Raw genomic sequence first — 14,029 nt, 5'->3', positions numbered from 1 at the left:
CCTTGTAACATTTCCCATCAATGGTGCCAAGCTGGTGAGATACATATTGGAATTTAAGCCGATTTAGCCCCGTTACATGGCTTAAACAAACAAAGCTAAATGCTTAGCTACTTCTGTACATCCTTTTTAACACCTAGAAATAAAAAAAAAAACGCATCTTACAAAGGAAAAACGGAAACCCCTACAAATATAAGGAACAATTGTTGCTCCTCCTTAGGTTAGACCTCTTCAATGAAATCTCCAGAACTCATGGAACCGGTTCGATTCAATCCTTGTTTCTCTAACCAATACGTTATTAGAGCCTTAACCACTTGCCTGAACCTTCTCCTATAAGTTGGAAGCTTAGATACGCTCCGTACCATCCCCATCATTCTTCAACACACAATATCATTGTCTTTAGTGTGAGATTATTATAATCACAGAAGAAGTTTCATACACAATCAAAGAGGAGACAAAAAAAATTGAATCTTTACCTTCTGCTGATTCCTTGGATTTGAGCAGCTCGAAGGTTTTCCTGAGGTGGGCTACCGCGATTGTCCCAAGCTTCCATCCTTTGTTCATGGTTTCCAAAGAGAACAACTTTCTCCAAGTACCTAACTTCACTTTCTCCAAGTTTCATCACTCGAATCTGATCCTTCAGTACCATAACTGGATTAAAGCTCCAGTCCAAGAACTTGTCCTGTGGTCTATTCAAATGGGTCACTTCCGAGCCATCAAGCAAAAGGATACCACGAGCACCAGCTTTAATAGTGGTAAGCAATGTATGCAGCAAAGCGTAACAAGGAAGCCCGACATTAATAATCGATGATTCGTTTCCGTGTCTTCCCTTTAAAGACTCGTAGAGATCAGTTGATGTTATCACTCCTGTGTCTAGTAGTTCTTTGCCTTGCATCTCAAACCACCCCATCATATTCTCCCAAATCTGTAGAAAAGCTATGAGTTTAAAAGTCCCTAGTTAGAAATGTTGCGAATTTGGTATTCGGACCATATACCTGAACCATTCTCACTTCTTGTATTGCTTCTCTAACCGACACAGAGCGAACCAGGCTTGGTACTAGCATAGCTGGAGCTTCTGCAGAACCGGAACTATTGACTCTGCTTACACCTGAAGGGTAAACAATTACAGAAACTTCACTTGAAATAGATCCTTTTGTCATCCGATATCTTGGCCTGTGTGTACAAGTTCCTGGTGTTAGGATTCTCAAGGCAAAAGAAAGACAAAGGGTAAAAACAGAGAGACATACTTTGGGAAGATAGTTCCTTCTCTAAGGTAAAGCCAATCATTTGTGTACTCATCAAATTCCCCAACTACTGCAATCACATAAGACACTCCTCTTCTGAATGACCTTTCCTGCAAAACAGAGATTCAAACGGGTGAAAAAAAGGGATTCCTGAGAATTTTTTAGCTCGGATCATTCGGTAATAAGGATCAATGGAGACCTGAAATACAACGACTGCTCCATATAAGCCGACAAAGATGCTGGAGAAGATGGTTACCAAAACAAATCCAATGACGATAATAGGCCATAACAGTATTGTCAAACCAGCAACTGGGATACAAGCTATTTCAAGGAATGGTCCTTCTCGGTTAATCGCGTCTTGAGCTAGTCGGTACCAGCCTTTGAACAGAAGATAAGGGCTTTTAATAACGGCGATTGCAGTGAGAAGAGGTATATCAATGACTAATCCTATAATCCCTACAATTATGCATCCAGGAACATGAATCAACCTGAAAGAAGAGACAACATATATATATCAGTACTCAAGAATCAGCAAAAAGAACTCTATGTTAAGCAAAATGTTACTTGACCTAAGAGTCTGAAGCTCATCTGAAGCTTGGGATTCACGCAATTCTTTTAAGTAAAGCGGATAAGAATGGTAACAAATATCTGCGAAATCAGTAACTACGGTACAACTTCCTTTGATGGTTCCCCAAGTTCCATCCTAATAATACAGTACAAAAACCACATTAAACAGAGTCACAAAGAGATATGATTCACTATTTTAAAAGTGATTAGGAACACTATGGAAGAGGGTTCTTGAAAATACCACAAGACAGTGGAAGAACTTGTTGGATTCAGTGTCTTGTCTGAATGCTTCAAAAGCAGAGATCCAAGGAGTGAAGAATCCATAGCCAACACCAACAAGAACACTGATCGCTATGCTTAGTCCTAACCATATCACAAACAATGCAGGAATTGCCACCAAGATTGCTAATTTCAGAGGAATGTCAAATCTATTTGTCCTGCATAACACAAGACGATACCATATGTATATGTTTATGGAATGATTCTTTTGTTGAGAAGGAAATTGCAGGGAAAACAATTGAGGAAAAAAAAAAAAGAGTTGAATTTTTTTCTTTTACTTTGCAACAGCGTAAATTGTCCAAGTAACATGTGCAGGGAACAAACCAAGAATCACTCCAACATTTCCTGCTATTAATGTTAAACCAGCAACTGGACCTACGATCAAACCTGCAATATGAAAGAAATATTCAAAAAATTTGTGTAAAAAGATATAATTTTTGAAGAGAAACAGAGAAGGAGAACAAATGATCGAAACCTTTGAGAGCGCCGAGAAAGAAAGCAGAACAAAAGGCAAATATGACATAAGAAATTTTCAGACAGCTTCCTAAGTTAGTGACGACAGCCATACTCAAGAACAAACAAACAAAACAAACTCAGATTTTTTTTTAATCAATTTTACAAATTTCATAGCTCTCGAAAAATCACACAGAGAGAAAGGCGTGTCGTACAAGTCTGCGAAAGAGATGAAATCAGAAAAAGACAAAGAAGAGAGGACAAAAGACGCGAAGACTCAAACCCCGAGAGAACTCATTGGAGAAAATAATGTTCAGAGAAAGTTTGAGGAATTTCTTTGGGTATTACATGAATATACATGAGTATATTATTTATGTGACATTGGATAAAAACTGGTCAATACATGTGTAAATAAGCCATTGGGTATTTGGTTGCAGATGTTATACATGGCGTGCCAAGCAATTTATGATTTTGACATCCTCTGTTATTATTACAGTTGATATATTTTAGCATTTTTTTCCTAAAATAAAACCTTTTTATATAAAATTTAATTGTGTATAATTATAAGAACTGTTTTAAATTTAATGTTTTCTAATGAACAATATCATATTTTCTTCTATATAGATGCTATGAATTGAAATTATGGTTTTTTTAAAAAGAAATTACCGGCCAATAAGTGGAATACCGTGTATATGAGGAACAATAATGACGTCAGAACAATTAATTGTTTTTTAACGGATATGTAAGTAACAGTTGGGATGAAATGAAAGGCTATATTATTGCTGGCTATATGGGAATCTGACAAACTCAATATTGTCGAAGTCAAAACTAAGGAATGTTCTATGCATATGTACTTGCTCTTATCTTGTTATTATTGTTATATAAGATACAATTTAAAAGTATATGACAAAATTGCTTCCTTTTGACCTTCTAAAAGAAAAGTACAGAATAAATCCTCGCAAAATATACAAAGATCTCGAAGACTCGAACGGCAGTCAATTACCTAAAAAAATTAAACAGATTATGAAGACCAGGTTCTTCTAAAAGACCTCAACTTTTGATTTTAATTTGTTTGATGAAATTCGAATCAATAAGAATATGTATATAAGCTGTATTGGTACGTGTTATTGCGCTGCAGTAATTCTTCCAAACAAAAGCTATAGGTCCTATATTAGCAAATATTGTATTACTTTATAACACGTATACAACAAATCAGACAGTGTTATAAATTGTATAGTTACATAATAATGAAAAAATTTTAACTACAATGACAATCACCTATCGGGTACTTAATCCATTATTGCTAAAATCTTGTCTATTGCTTTATGTCTTCATCCAACCAAATGTTTAATGTTTTTTTGTCTACAAGACTACAACTGTCAAAACACAGCGTTGTAGACAAAAGTGCAGCAGAGAGACAGCTTCTCTCGCTTAAAAGTTAAAACAAACTAATGATTTCTCTGCAGAAGTCAGAGTAACATATAATTTGAAGCTTAAGAGCCATCAACCCTGCTTAGACGATATCCTTCAGATCGTATGAGCTAGATCCATGCGTTGTTATAAGATTTCAGAAATCTGCAAAAAGAAAGCACATTCTTATAAGCCACTTAATCGAAGATTAACAAAACAGCAGAAAGATTCTTGCTCTTTCATCAGTTGAGTCTACTATACATTGATTGGCATCTCTGCGATGATGATGCCGGCGCTTTCTTCAAGGCTTTTAAGAGTCGTTACTTCTCCTCCAACAACCATGTTTATGACAATCCCACCTTAAGAGAAAGTTTCAAATGTTAACATATGCCATTGTTGATGAACAAAGGAGTTTGTTCAGAAAAAAGATAAGAACCTGGAGCTAAGCAAGTTGTCATACGCCTTGTATAAGTTTCCTGTAACATGGTTATCACAACAAGAGAATGAGATAAGTCATCTTTTTATTTAACCATAAGAAAGAAAATTTGGGTTTGATTAATTAGATACCAACCTTCTTCGTAGGAAGCTCGTAGTTTATGAGAACTCTTGCGGAAAGAGAAGACTCTCCAGATGAAATTAGTGGAAGACAAACATCGGTTACAACTACCAAATGAGATTTCTTTTCTTCTTTTTCGGCTTCACTCTCGTCTAAAGCTTCTTCTACTACTGCAGAGTTGAGTTGCTGGTTCCAGTTGATAGTTGCTTTTCGGAATTTCTCTAAAACCAGAGTTCGGTCTCTCTCTGCTAGATCGCTGTACTGTAAGCACAATAGACACTGAAGTTGAACATAATCTAATGCCAAAATCGAAAACTAATCATGATGAGCAAGCAAGTATGACAACGATCAAGAACACAAAGAATCCGAAATCGAAACCGATGAATTCAACCAACATTTGTGGGAGCAAAGTATATCGGAAATTTTAACAAAATCTATGAGGAAGGCAATGATGTAATGTCAAATAGAACACTAATCATGATGAACAACAAGCAAGTAATTTAACAAGAAGGGTCTTTTCGAATCAAAAACATTAAAATCTCAAAGGATACAGAACACTAACAATCCGATATATAAAGAAAAAACAAGCGATCGAAAAGTGAAAGCTAAGAGACGAAGAGATACCAAAGCGGCTAAGGAGATGTAAGGAAGGGTGGACAAGGAAGAGCAGAGGGCGTCAAGTTCATCGCGAGAGCTGCAAGAGACTACAATCGGAAGCCATGGACGACGACCTAGAACGCCTAATAACTCCACTACAGTCTCCTGTGCCCTCCCCAAAATTTCCAAAATTGCAATTCGGAATTCAAGTTTCGCCTGATTTAACGGTGAAATTAAGATTGTGAAACACAAAATGTACATACCATTTTGAATTGGGGACGATCCACGGCGAGGTAGAAATGGAGCTGTTGACTACGAAAGAAAGCAAAAATTGGGTTTTAGAGGATTTTGATAGAGAAGGTATATGAGATAAAACTCAAAACTCAGCGAAATCCAGAAGTCAAACCTGGAACGAGAGGGAGACTGAAAAGGTGGAGATGGAGCTTCCATGGAATCCATAACCTCCGGATCCGAATTTCGAAAAATAGCTCAACTATATAAGCTAATTGATAGATAACTCTCAGGTCATCTCCACTCTACTTCATTTTCTATATTATAAATTATTCTCAAACCTATTCCATTTCCAATTGATAAAATCCAGCCCATTTTTTACTCTATTTTACAATAAATACTTTTTTAATTATAATATATTCCTTCAAAAAAATTAATAACTAGACTTATACTCCATTCGCGATTTTGTTTCACATAATATTTTTAAGTTTATTCCATTCGCGATTTTGTTTCACATATTAAACCTATTCCATTTTCAAATAAAAAAACTTTTTTTTAAACCAATCTCATTTTTAACTTTATATTAAAATAATACTTTTTTATTTATAATACTCTGTATAAAATAATATTTGTTTCACATATTAAACCTATTCCATTTTCAAATAAAAAAAACTTTTTTAAAACCAGTCTCATTTTTAACTTTATACTAGATTCTAACCCCGTGCATCCGCACGGGAATATTTTTTACTGTTTAACGAATTTTGTAATATAATTTGTGTTTTTGATTTTAGATATAATTATTTTTATAAATATATTTTTTAATAAGTGAAAATATTGATTTTTGTGTTTAGATATATTTTTATAGTATTAAAATTAATTATGATTATAAAAATATAATTTTAACCTGTCCGTTAATATTAATTCAAAATGAACTATTATAAAAACATAATTCTAACTTTTTCGTTCATATTACCGTATAATATAAATATTTGTTAAAAGTTTGAGATGTATTAACAGTATTATTTAGCATTATAGTTTTCTAAAATTGAATCAACAAATGGAGTGTACAACTGGTTTTTCAAACCACATTATAGAGTGTATGCAATAATTTTTAATTTTTAATGTTTTTATTTTGTATAAAAAATATATTTTCGATATACATGTTATAATTCAAAATTAGTGATTTTAGTTACCAAAATATTTTTACCCAATTTTTATATATATTTTTAATTCTATGAATTTTAAAATATATATTTTTAATATTTAAATTATATATTTGAATTTTACCTATTATTTTATTATTAATTTGTAAATAAATCATAATCGTATATATATATATTATATAAGCAACATAAATATCATATCATTTACATCATTATAAATATTTTATATTTCAAATATGACCATTATTTTTTATATGTGAATTATTTTTTTTTAAAAATTCTAGATATTTTTGATAAAAATGTTTAATAGTATAGAAATTATTTAAATTAGAATCTTTAAATCAAATCTAAATTAATATCTGATTTATTATTTTTAATCAAATCAAATCAAATCAAATCTAAATTACCTATATTTAAGGAACTCTAAAATATTTAAATTAATAATTAATTTTCGAAATTAAATATAAATAATTATTAAAATTATTTTTAAACACTTAAAAAAATAAAATTATGAGTGTTTGGAAGCAAGTACTTCTGTTTTAATAGAATAGATTAAAATAATACTTTTTTATTTATAATACTCTGTATAAATTTTTCTCTTCACTAATTTAATGTCTTCAGTTTTTTAAGTAAATTTAATTGTTTTAAGTACAATTGGTCTTAGGATGAAAGACAGAGACGAGCTCTTCACTTTTTCCTGCTCGGTTTGAGAAGTCCTGGCACGTAAACGCAAGATGTTGCTCTCATCAACTTAGAGCATCATTGTTACCAACCGAGGGGCTTAGTGTAGTATAGTCGATATGTTAACAGAGTTGTTTAATCAAACTAATGGTGCCTTTTGGTTTTTTTCATAGCATAACTAATAATGTATATTTTTCATTATACAAACATAGTACATTTTTATTCAACCACATTACAAATCAAACAGATTCATTCTTCTTTTCTATGCAAATCGAGTTTTTTTTTTATTACAATCGAAGTGATTAACTAATATACTACACAAGCATTATTACTTCTGATAAGCGTATGAAGTCCTCATCATCATCTTCATAAACTCCTCCAAATTAACTTCTCCATCTTCTGCGTTTTTAAAGCAAAAAAAAATGGTGTTAAAAACGTAAATGCTAATGACTACTTTTGAGAACATGTATATGTTTTCACTTACTGTCACGATCAGCTTCTTCGATCATTTCTTCTATATCATTATCTGTAAAATTTTCTCCTAATTCCTTTGCAATTAGCTTGATATCGCGCTGTGAAATCTTTCCCTAAAATATTCCACAACTTGACAAGTCAAACACCATAAAATTACTCTAAAATAAAAAATTAGAAAATGATAAGTTTGGAATTAACATTGTTGTCTTGATCAATGATCTTAAATGCTTTAGTCAATTCCGCGGTAGAGTCTCGTTCTCCGAACTTAGTTGTCATCATATGCACAAATTCTTCGAAATCTATTGCTCCACTTTGGTTTTTATCCACCTCTGCCATCAATTCGTTTATTTGCTGCATGGCAATTACAACAAAATATATACATATAAATGGAGATCTCAGAAAAAAAAGAATAGTGTCTTCTCATTTTGGTTCGACATAAGTAACTAAGCCGAACCAGAAAACTGAAATCTTGAAAAAGTAAAACAAAACTAGGTGCAAAATGAACATAGCCAAACTAATAGTATCTCGGTTTGGTTATATATCTATCTAAACCGATAAATTTGAGCAGAACAAAAATTGATCACCCCCATAAAAATTAATTAAGAAAAAAAGAGAAGGGAAAAGTATATTTTCATGAAGAGCAAACCTCATTATTCATCTCAAACCCGAGAGACCTGTAAGCAGATGATACAATTCTTAGGGCTGACTAGAATTTGAAGAAATTAATTAAAAGAAGATACAAACGTGCCACTGACCTCATAGCAACGTTGAGCTCGCGAGGGTCGATGCTACCTACATATAAGATGATGGACTCAATTGGTGTGATTCTGACTTGAACCGGTTTCAACCGGATAATCAATCGGTTTGATAGTTACCTGAACCGTCTATGTCGAAGAGATCAAAGATTTCTCTGATCTCTCGTCTGTTCTGATTGGTCAATCCATAAGTCTTTCCTCTAGGTTTGAGACCTCTTCTGAGCTGTACTGCTTCGGACATGAAATTCGCCTGAACAAATAGGATGAACAGAGTAAGCAGAAGAATCCAAACAAATAGGCCTAAGTTTTTGTGTTTGAAAGATGAAAAAACCAAGGGATAATCTTAGACAAAGAAAACGCTAACCATTTCTTGTGCGGGAAGAAAAAGGAATATCTGATCAAACAAGATGATAAAATTAAGATGGTCTTCTTAATCTGGTTTTCGATGAGATGAAGATGACTAGATTAGTTGACGATGATCTGTCTCATTTTGTCTGATTATTAATCAACTCTTTTGAAAGCGATTAGCTTTAAGACTTTTAGTTTTCCACGTTTTTGTTCCTGCCACTATTTTTTTTTGTTAAATAAGGAAATATTGGCGCTAAAAACAAAATCTTCTTTAGTGTTTAAAATTCCTTCGATTCGGAAACTTGAACAAATATTTGACAAGTAAACGTATTTTACAATATAACATTTCTCGACACATAATGGATATCTAGATTATCTATATATAGTACAATGAAGATTAGCTAATCTATAATGACATGATCTACAGAACACCGAAAGCTTCTTTGATGGCGTGTACGACACGGGACGAAACTTCTTCTCCAAACATTCTCGGAAACTGTGAATCCAAATCTTCTTCTATGCTCTTCTTTCTGAAGCTTTTATCCCTTCTCTCCAACTCCAATTTCTCTTCTTCTCCCATCACTCTCTTCCCTTCTTGTTCTTCTTCCCTGACGCAATGCTCCAACCAAATCCCAAGAACTTCCTTAGCAGCTGGACTCACATGATCTCTTAATATCTCCTCCAACTTTTCCTCTTCCTCCACATCGATTTTGAGCATCGAAGCTGTAGGAGAGAAAGCAGAGCGGACAAAGAGAGAAGGCGAAACATAAGGTGTGATTTCAGGAAGCTTAAGGAGAGATTGACGATGAGAATCAAGAGCGGTGTCTTGGTAATATTCCTTGAGATAGTCCGGGTTAAGAACAAGGTCTTTCCGATGTGGGAGGTCGAGAATGAGAACAAGCGACGTGGGACTACTCTGTATGAGTTCGACCACAAAGTTTGGAGCTTTCGTTGAGGAGTTTAGGAATGCAGATATGCTTGTTATGTTGAGAGATACACCACTTGGGATCTTGCAATGTATCCAACTTCCTATAACAAAATCAATCTGAAGAAGAAATACCAAAATCAAGCCAATGATTCAATTTCAAACTATAAGCCAATGATTACATTTAAGCTACATTCAATCTCAATTCCGCAAAAGGGGTTTTTTAATTCTCCCATTCTAGAGTTACGTTTACATCAAAATTGAAGTCTGATTCTACTTAAATTACGCAATTAAAACTCTAAAACCAGCATGCAGAGCAAGTAAAATTCGATTTGAGATATGTAATTTTCTTAACCAAAGACGATTATCTCCGAAATCTCATTCCCTAAAACAGAGAAATGTGTACCGGAGAGGATTTCTCGCCGGATCTGATATGAAGAGATGCTTCGGCGGAACCGTTAGGGTTCTTGAAGTTCCGTACATCCGGCGGGAGGCTGCAGGGGAGGAGTTTCGAATGGAGGCGATCCTCCACCGTCGACATGAGATCAACCATTAGCTGCCTGCGCGTGGCCGACACATACGGAAACTCCATGAATTTTCGCCGGAGAAGATCGTCGTGATCCTCCATCGACTGGGATTGAGCTCGAACTCTGAGTCTCTTTGAGAATCGCGACGGTGTTGTTCGAGTCGAAGTTAACGGCGAGAGAGACGGAGAAGAAGAGAAGAGAGTGTTGCAAAATATCATCGCCATCTTTTTATGTGGCTAATTATGAGCCTTGTTTCTTTACAGAGTATTACACTATATACAATATAACTTCTATAAATTAATATTCGATAAATTAATACCTCGATAAATTAATATATTTTTTAATTTCTAAATTAATTTTTTGAACTAATTTTTATATCAATAAATTAATAATTCGATAAATTAATAAATATTGTAATCCCGACATTATTAATTTAAAAAAGTTTTACTATAACTTTTTTCTTTGAAATAAACTTTAGAATTGTTTACACCTTCTACAAAAAAAATGTAAAGTGTTCTAGTATATTTGCTGGTTCTAAGTTTCGAATTTATGCGCGTACGTGAAAACTATACAAAATATTTACATTTTAAATTGTTTTTTCAATGCTTGAGAGTTGGTATTTGGTAGTCATCTTCTCTACTCAATTAAGTGATATATGTAAGAGTCTTGGCAAGACTCATGAGCGACTTAATTAGGCATCAGCAAATATACTATCCGAATATCCAATTTGAACTAACGTAGAATATTTTAAAAAATTGATGAGAATTTATTATATTCTTCAAAACTTAGTTTATTAATGACTTGTTTGTTGTATAGCAAGTTGAAATATTTGTCTCTATATCAATAATTTTTTAAAAAAAATTATACTAGTATTTTTTAAGTTGTAGTTTTAGATGCAAATATAATTTTAAGATAACATGCATTAGGTCTAACAGTTGGGTATTTTTCCAATTTCATTTTCTTGACAATGTTGTTGTTTTTTTCTTAGGTTGTTGACTTTTCTAACAATATTAATGGAAATATTCCATGGATTACGTAAAAACACGGAAACCACCTAGTATTTGCTAAAGAAGTACTCTTTAAAAAATTCATTCTCTTCCTAGTTTCATGACATTGGGGTTTGAACTAAATCTAATCCCACGAGTTTACATTAGGAATCTTAAGAAATTGATTAAGTAGAAAACCCCAAGACTAACATTTGAAATTTCGACGTATGTCTTATTTTTTTGCACCTTAATACACTACTAAATTTTAATACATGAAAACTCTTATATTTGCCTTAATGGCTCATTTTAACATAAAAATATTTAAAAAAACTTTCCTTGCGGAAAATATTTAAAAATCATAAAATAAAAACATCAGCTTAATTTTTCATTCTTCGTTGATGACGTGTCACACGCTTTGTTTGAACAGTCTTTCTAGTAGCCCCCCCCCTTCTGTCTTTTTAGTTGCAGACTTTGCTGCTCTTCCACAACGGCGCGTGAAAGTCCACGTTCTTTATTTCCGTCATATGGGACCCACCCACCACGAAATTCTTCTCATCCCGGCCCCTCTTCTTTCTCTCTCCTTTCAACCACACCCCAAACAATTTCAATCCTTCACCTACCCCCTCCTCCTCCTCTGCTCCGCCGCAACCTTCGCAGTCACTTTCTTCGTCCGTCAAAGAAATCCGGGATGCGATCGGTTTAAATTTCCCTCCATTAATCATCTGATCGATCTGTTCCGGTTCAACTTTCAGATTCTCCGTCAAGAAAGCCACCAGCTCATCTCGCTGCCTCTTCGCCGCCGCGAGCTCCGAGCTCAAACTGTTGTTCTCCCGTTTCAGCTTCTCGTTCTCTCCGGAGAGATCAGCAACCATGTTCTCCACCGATCCCGGGTTCTTCGACCCGGGTGATGACGTGGAGCTTGATCCGTGATCATCACCCGCTGAATTCGACTCCGACGGCGAACCAACAACCGCAACACATTTTCCCGCCGCCGCGATCACCGATTTACGCCGCCGTATTTCCGTTAGCTGATCCTCTTGTCCTCTCCGGAAATTGTCGTTTGCGAATTCCCATTTGTCCGGAACAGTTTTCCGAAATCCCTACAGTTCAAAAACAAAAACCATTAATTTCCTCAGCTTCTAGAAGCTTTCCACCAACCCCTGAATTTTTATTTTTTTTGAAAATTTGCGAAATTGTCCCAACTACCGAGGAAAGATTCAATTCACCAAACGAATTAATTGAACAATAAATGAAATGAGAAGAAATTTCCATGAGAAATGATTTAGAAGAAGTTTCGTTGTCGTGAGACTCACGTAAGTGTTGAGCTGACGAATGAAGCTTGAGAAATTATTATGCTTGAAGTATTGAGGAAGAAGATCTTTTGCGAACTCAGCTGTTTTCCACACGACGAAAGCTGTTCCATCTTCGTTCCATGAAACGACGTCGTCTGTGCTAACATCATCCACTAGCTGATACGTCTTGCTCAGAAACGGCGCCGGAACAGATCTCTGTGCCGCCGTCACCGCCGTCATCATCGCCGGCGAATTTTTTATTTAGAAAAAAAAGAAAACTAAAGAAAACTGAAAAGTCCCACTAAAAATTATCAAGACAGGGAGAAAAAAATGGAAATTGAAAATCGAAGAAAGTTTTAGCAACTAAAGAGCAAGAGAGCGGTGAGGAATTCCCAATCCCAGCAATAGAAGCCAGAGAGGAAGACACGAGAACGGAGAAGATCGGAGTTTCTTTTGGTTTCTTCCATTTAAGGATGATGGAGGAGGAAGATGGAGACGACGACCATAATTCGCCGGAGCAAATCCGTGAGATTAATGAACTTAGTTAAGTGTTTTCTTATTAGAAGAAATGGGTCAATAATATTAACGCATGCTTTATAGATCCTAATGTGGGTCCTACCTTTGAAGGAAAATAGAGAAAAAACGGATGCTGGTTCTAGAAATTCTCAGAAACATCTTTTCTTTTTTCTCTTCTTTTCTATAGACTATTGGGACTCATTCAAAAAAGTCTCATCTTTTGAATTTTGTTTTCCTTTTTCTCACCCTTTATTACTATTATTATATTAACCCTTGAGTTAAAATTTTCTATCTAATTGATTATATTAAAAAAAAAGTTATTCGAAACTGTTAAATGAAAAAATATATTAAAAAATCCACATAACATACTTTTTATCACTAAACTTATGAGATAGCGAGATTATATCGAATACTTAAATATAAATCGCCGTTACGTGAAAATATGGACTAGGGCGCTTTTTTTTTTTTAAGGCTAGGTATATCTATATAAACCAAAATTATGCAAATTTTTATAAACTGTCAATCAAAGCTATTTTATTTTTTAAATAATCACGCACGCTCTGAAAGACAATTAAACATTGTTATTCTAGAAAGTTTATAATTTAACAATGAACAGATATGCAATGTTTTTTTCAAATATGACGGGAGACAACAAGATATTTTTACAATAAAAATGCGACTTTGTTTATCTGCTTGTGTCTATTATATTTCTTTTGAGTATTTTAATGCGTTCACCTAACACATTTCGGCTTCATTTCACATTTGGGTACCAATGAGCTTCGTTTGCCTTTTCTTTCCAATGTGGATCTTTAGACTAAAATATTTGGATAACATATTTTAACGTGTGAGTCGTGACAAATTCAAGTTCTTAAAAAACCATCGACATCTACGTCTTCATTCTTGGATTTATTTCCAACACATTTGGCTTTTATCCACTTTAAATCATTGATACCACGGCTAGATAATTGTATTCAGCAAAGACGGTAAATCTCACTTATGTAGATAATTGCATGGCTGATAAAAAAATC

The 14,029-nt window shown here is 34.1% G+C and overlaps 5 protein-coding genes across 6 annotated transcripts; all 5 read right to left on the bottom strand.

The window, feature by feature from the left end:
• Positions 1-17: 17 nt before the first annotated feature.
• Positions 18-2,753, bottom strand: LOC18030631 (uncharacterized membrane protein At3g27390). 2 transcript variants are annotated; one of them, XM_024149812.1, is made up of 9 exons: positions 2,563-2,753; positions 2,366-2,474; positions 2,050-2,245; positions 1,811-1,944; positions 1,498-1,729; positions 1,245-1,351; positions 993-1,170; positions 474-922; positions 18-372 (listed from the first exon to the last, which is right to left on the bottom strand). In XM_024149812.1, the coding sequence occupies exons 1-9, from the start codon at positions 2,651-2,653 to the stop codon at positions 219-221; spliced, it is 1,650 nt and encodes a 549-aa protein (XP_024005580.1). In that variant the 5' UTR covers positions 2,654-2,753; the 3' UTR covers positions 18-218. The 2 variants fall into 2 exon arrangements, with proteins under 2 accessions (XP_024005580.1, XP_006411931.1); XM_006411868.2 differs by having other exon boundaries at positions 20-372; positions 1,441-1,729.
• A 1,090-nt stretch (positions 2,754-3,843) lies between these two features.
• Positions 3,844-5,638, bottom strand: LOC18030630 (eukaryotic initiation factor 4A-I). Its single transcript, XM_006411867.2, has 7 exons — positions 5,510-5,638; positions 5,367-5,415; positions 5,131-5,268; positions 4,522-4,767; positions 4,387-4,426; positions 4,212-4,309; positions 3,844-4,115 (listed from the first exon to the last, which is right to left on the bottom strand). The coding sequence occupies exons 1-7, from the start codon at positions 5,560-5,562 to the stop codon at positions 4,098-4,100; spliced, it is 642 nt and encodes a 213-aa protein (XP_006411930.1). The 5' UTR covers positions 5,563-5,638; the 3' UTR covers positions 3,844-4,097.
• Positions 5,639-7,336: 1,698 nt separating this feature from the next.
• Positions 7,337-8,943, bottom strand: LOC18030629 (calcium-binding protein CML19). The gene is made up of 7 exons (XM_006411866.2): positions 8,772-8,943; positions 8,528-8,657; positions 8,408-8,444; positions 8,299-8,326; positions 7,851-8,003; positions 7,663-7,765; positions 7,337-7,577 (listed from the first exon to the last, which is right to left on the bottom strand). Exons 1-7 carry the CDS (start codon positions 8,772-8,774, stop codon positions 7,507-7,509), a joined length of 525 nt encoding a protein of 174 aa, XP_006411929.2. The 5' UTR covers positions 8,775-8,943; the 3' UTR covers positions 7,337-7,506.
• Positions 8,944-9,025: 82 nt separating this feature from the next.
• Positions 9,026-10,458, bottom strand: LOC18030628 (red chlorophyll catabolite reductase, chloroplastic). The gene is made up of 2 exons (XM_006411865.2): positions 10,087-10,458; positions 9,026-9,800 (listed from the first exon to the last, which is right to left on the bottom strand). The coding sequence occupies exons 1-2, from the start codon at positions 10,429-10,431 to the stop codon at positions 9,177-9,179; spliced, it is 969 nt and encodes a 322-aa protein (XP_006411928.1). The 5' UTR covers positions 10,432-10,458; the 3' UTR covers positions 9,026-9,176.
• Positions 10,459-11,374: 916 nt separating this feature from the next.
• On the bottom strand, positions 11,375-13,043 carry LOC18030627 (heat stress transcription factor B-1). Its single transcript, XM_006411864.2, has 2 exons — positions 12,507-13,043; positions 11,375-12,293 (listed from the first exon to the last, which is right to left on the bottom strand). Exons 1-2 carry the CDS (start codon positions 12,726-12,728, stop codon positions 11,652-11,654), a joined length of 864 nt encoding a protein of 287 aa, XP_006411927.1. The 5' UTR covers positions 12,729-13,043; the 3' UTR covers positions 11,375-11,651.
• Positions 13,044-14,029: the final 986 nt, after the last annotated feature.

This window comes from Eutrema salsugineum, unplaced genomic scaffold (assembly GCF_000478725.1).
Source record: "Eutrema salsugineum unplaced genomic scaffold, Eutsalg1_0 scaffold_1, whole genome shotgun sequence".
NCBI lineage: Eukaryota > Viridiplantae > Streptophyta > Magnoliopsida > Brassicales > Brassicaceae > Eutrema > Eutrema salsugineum.
Note: the sequence above shows the minus strand (reverse complement) of the source record. Positions and strands in the feature narration are given on the sequence as shown.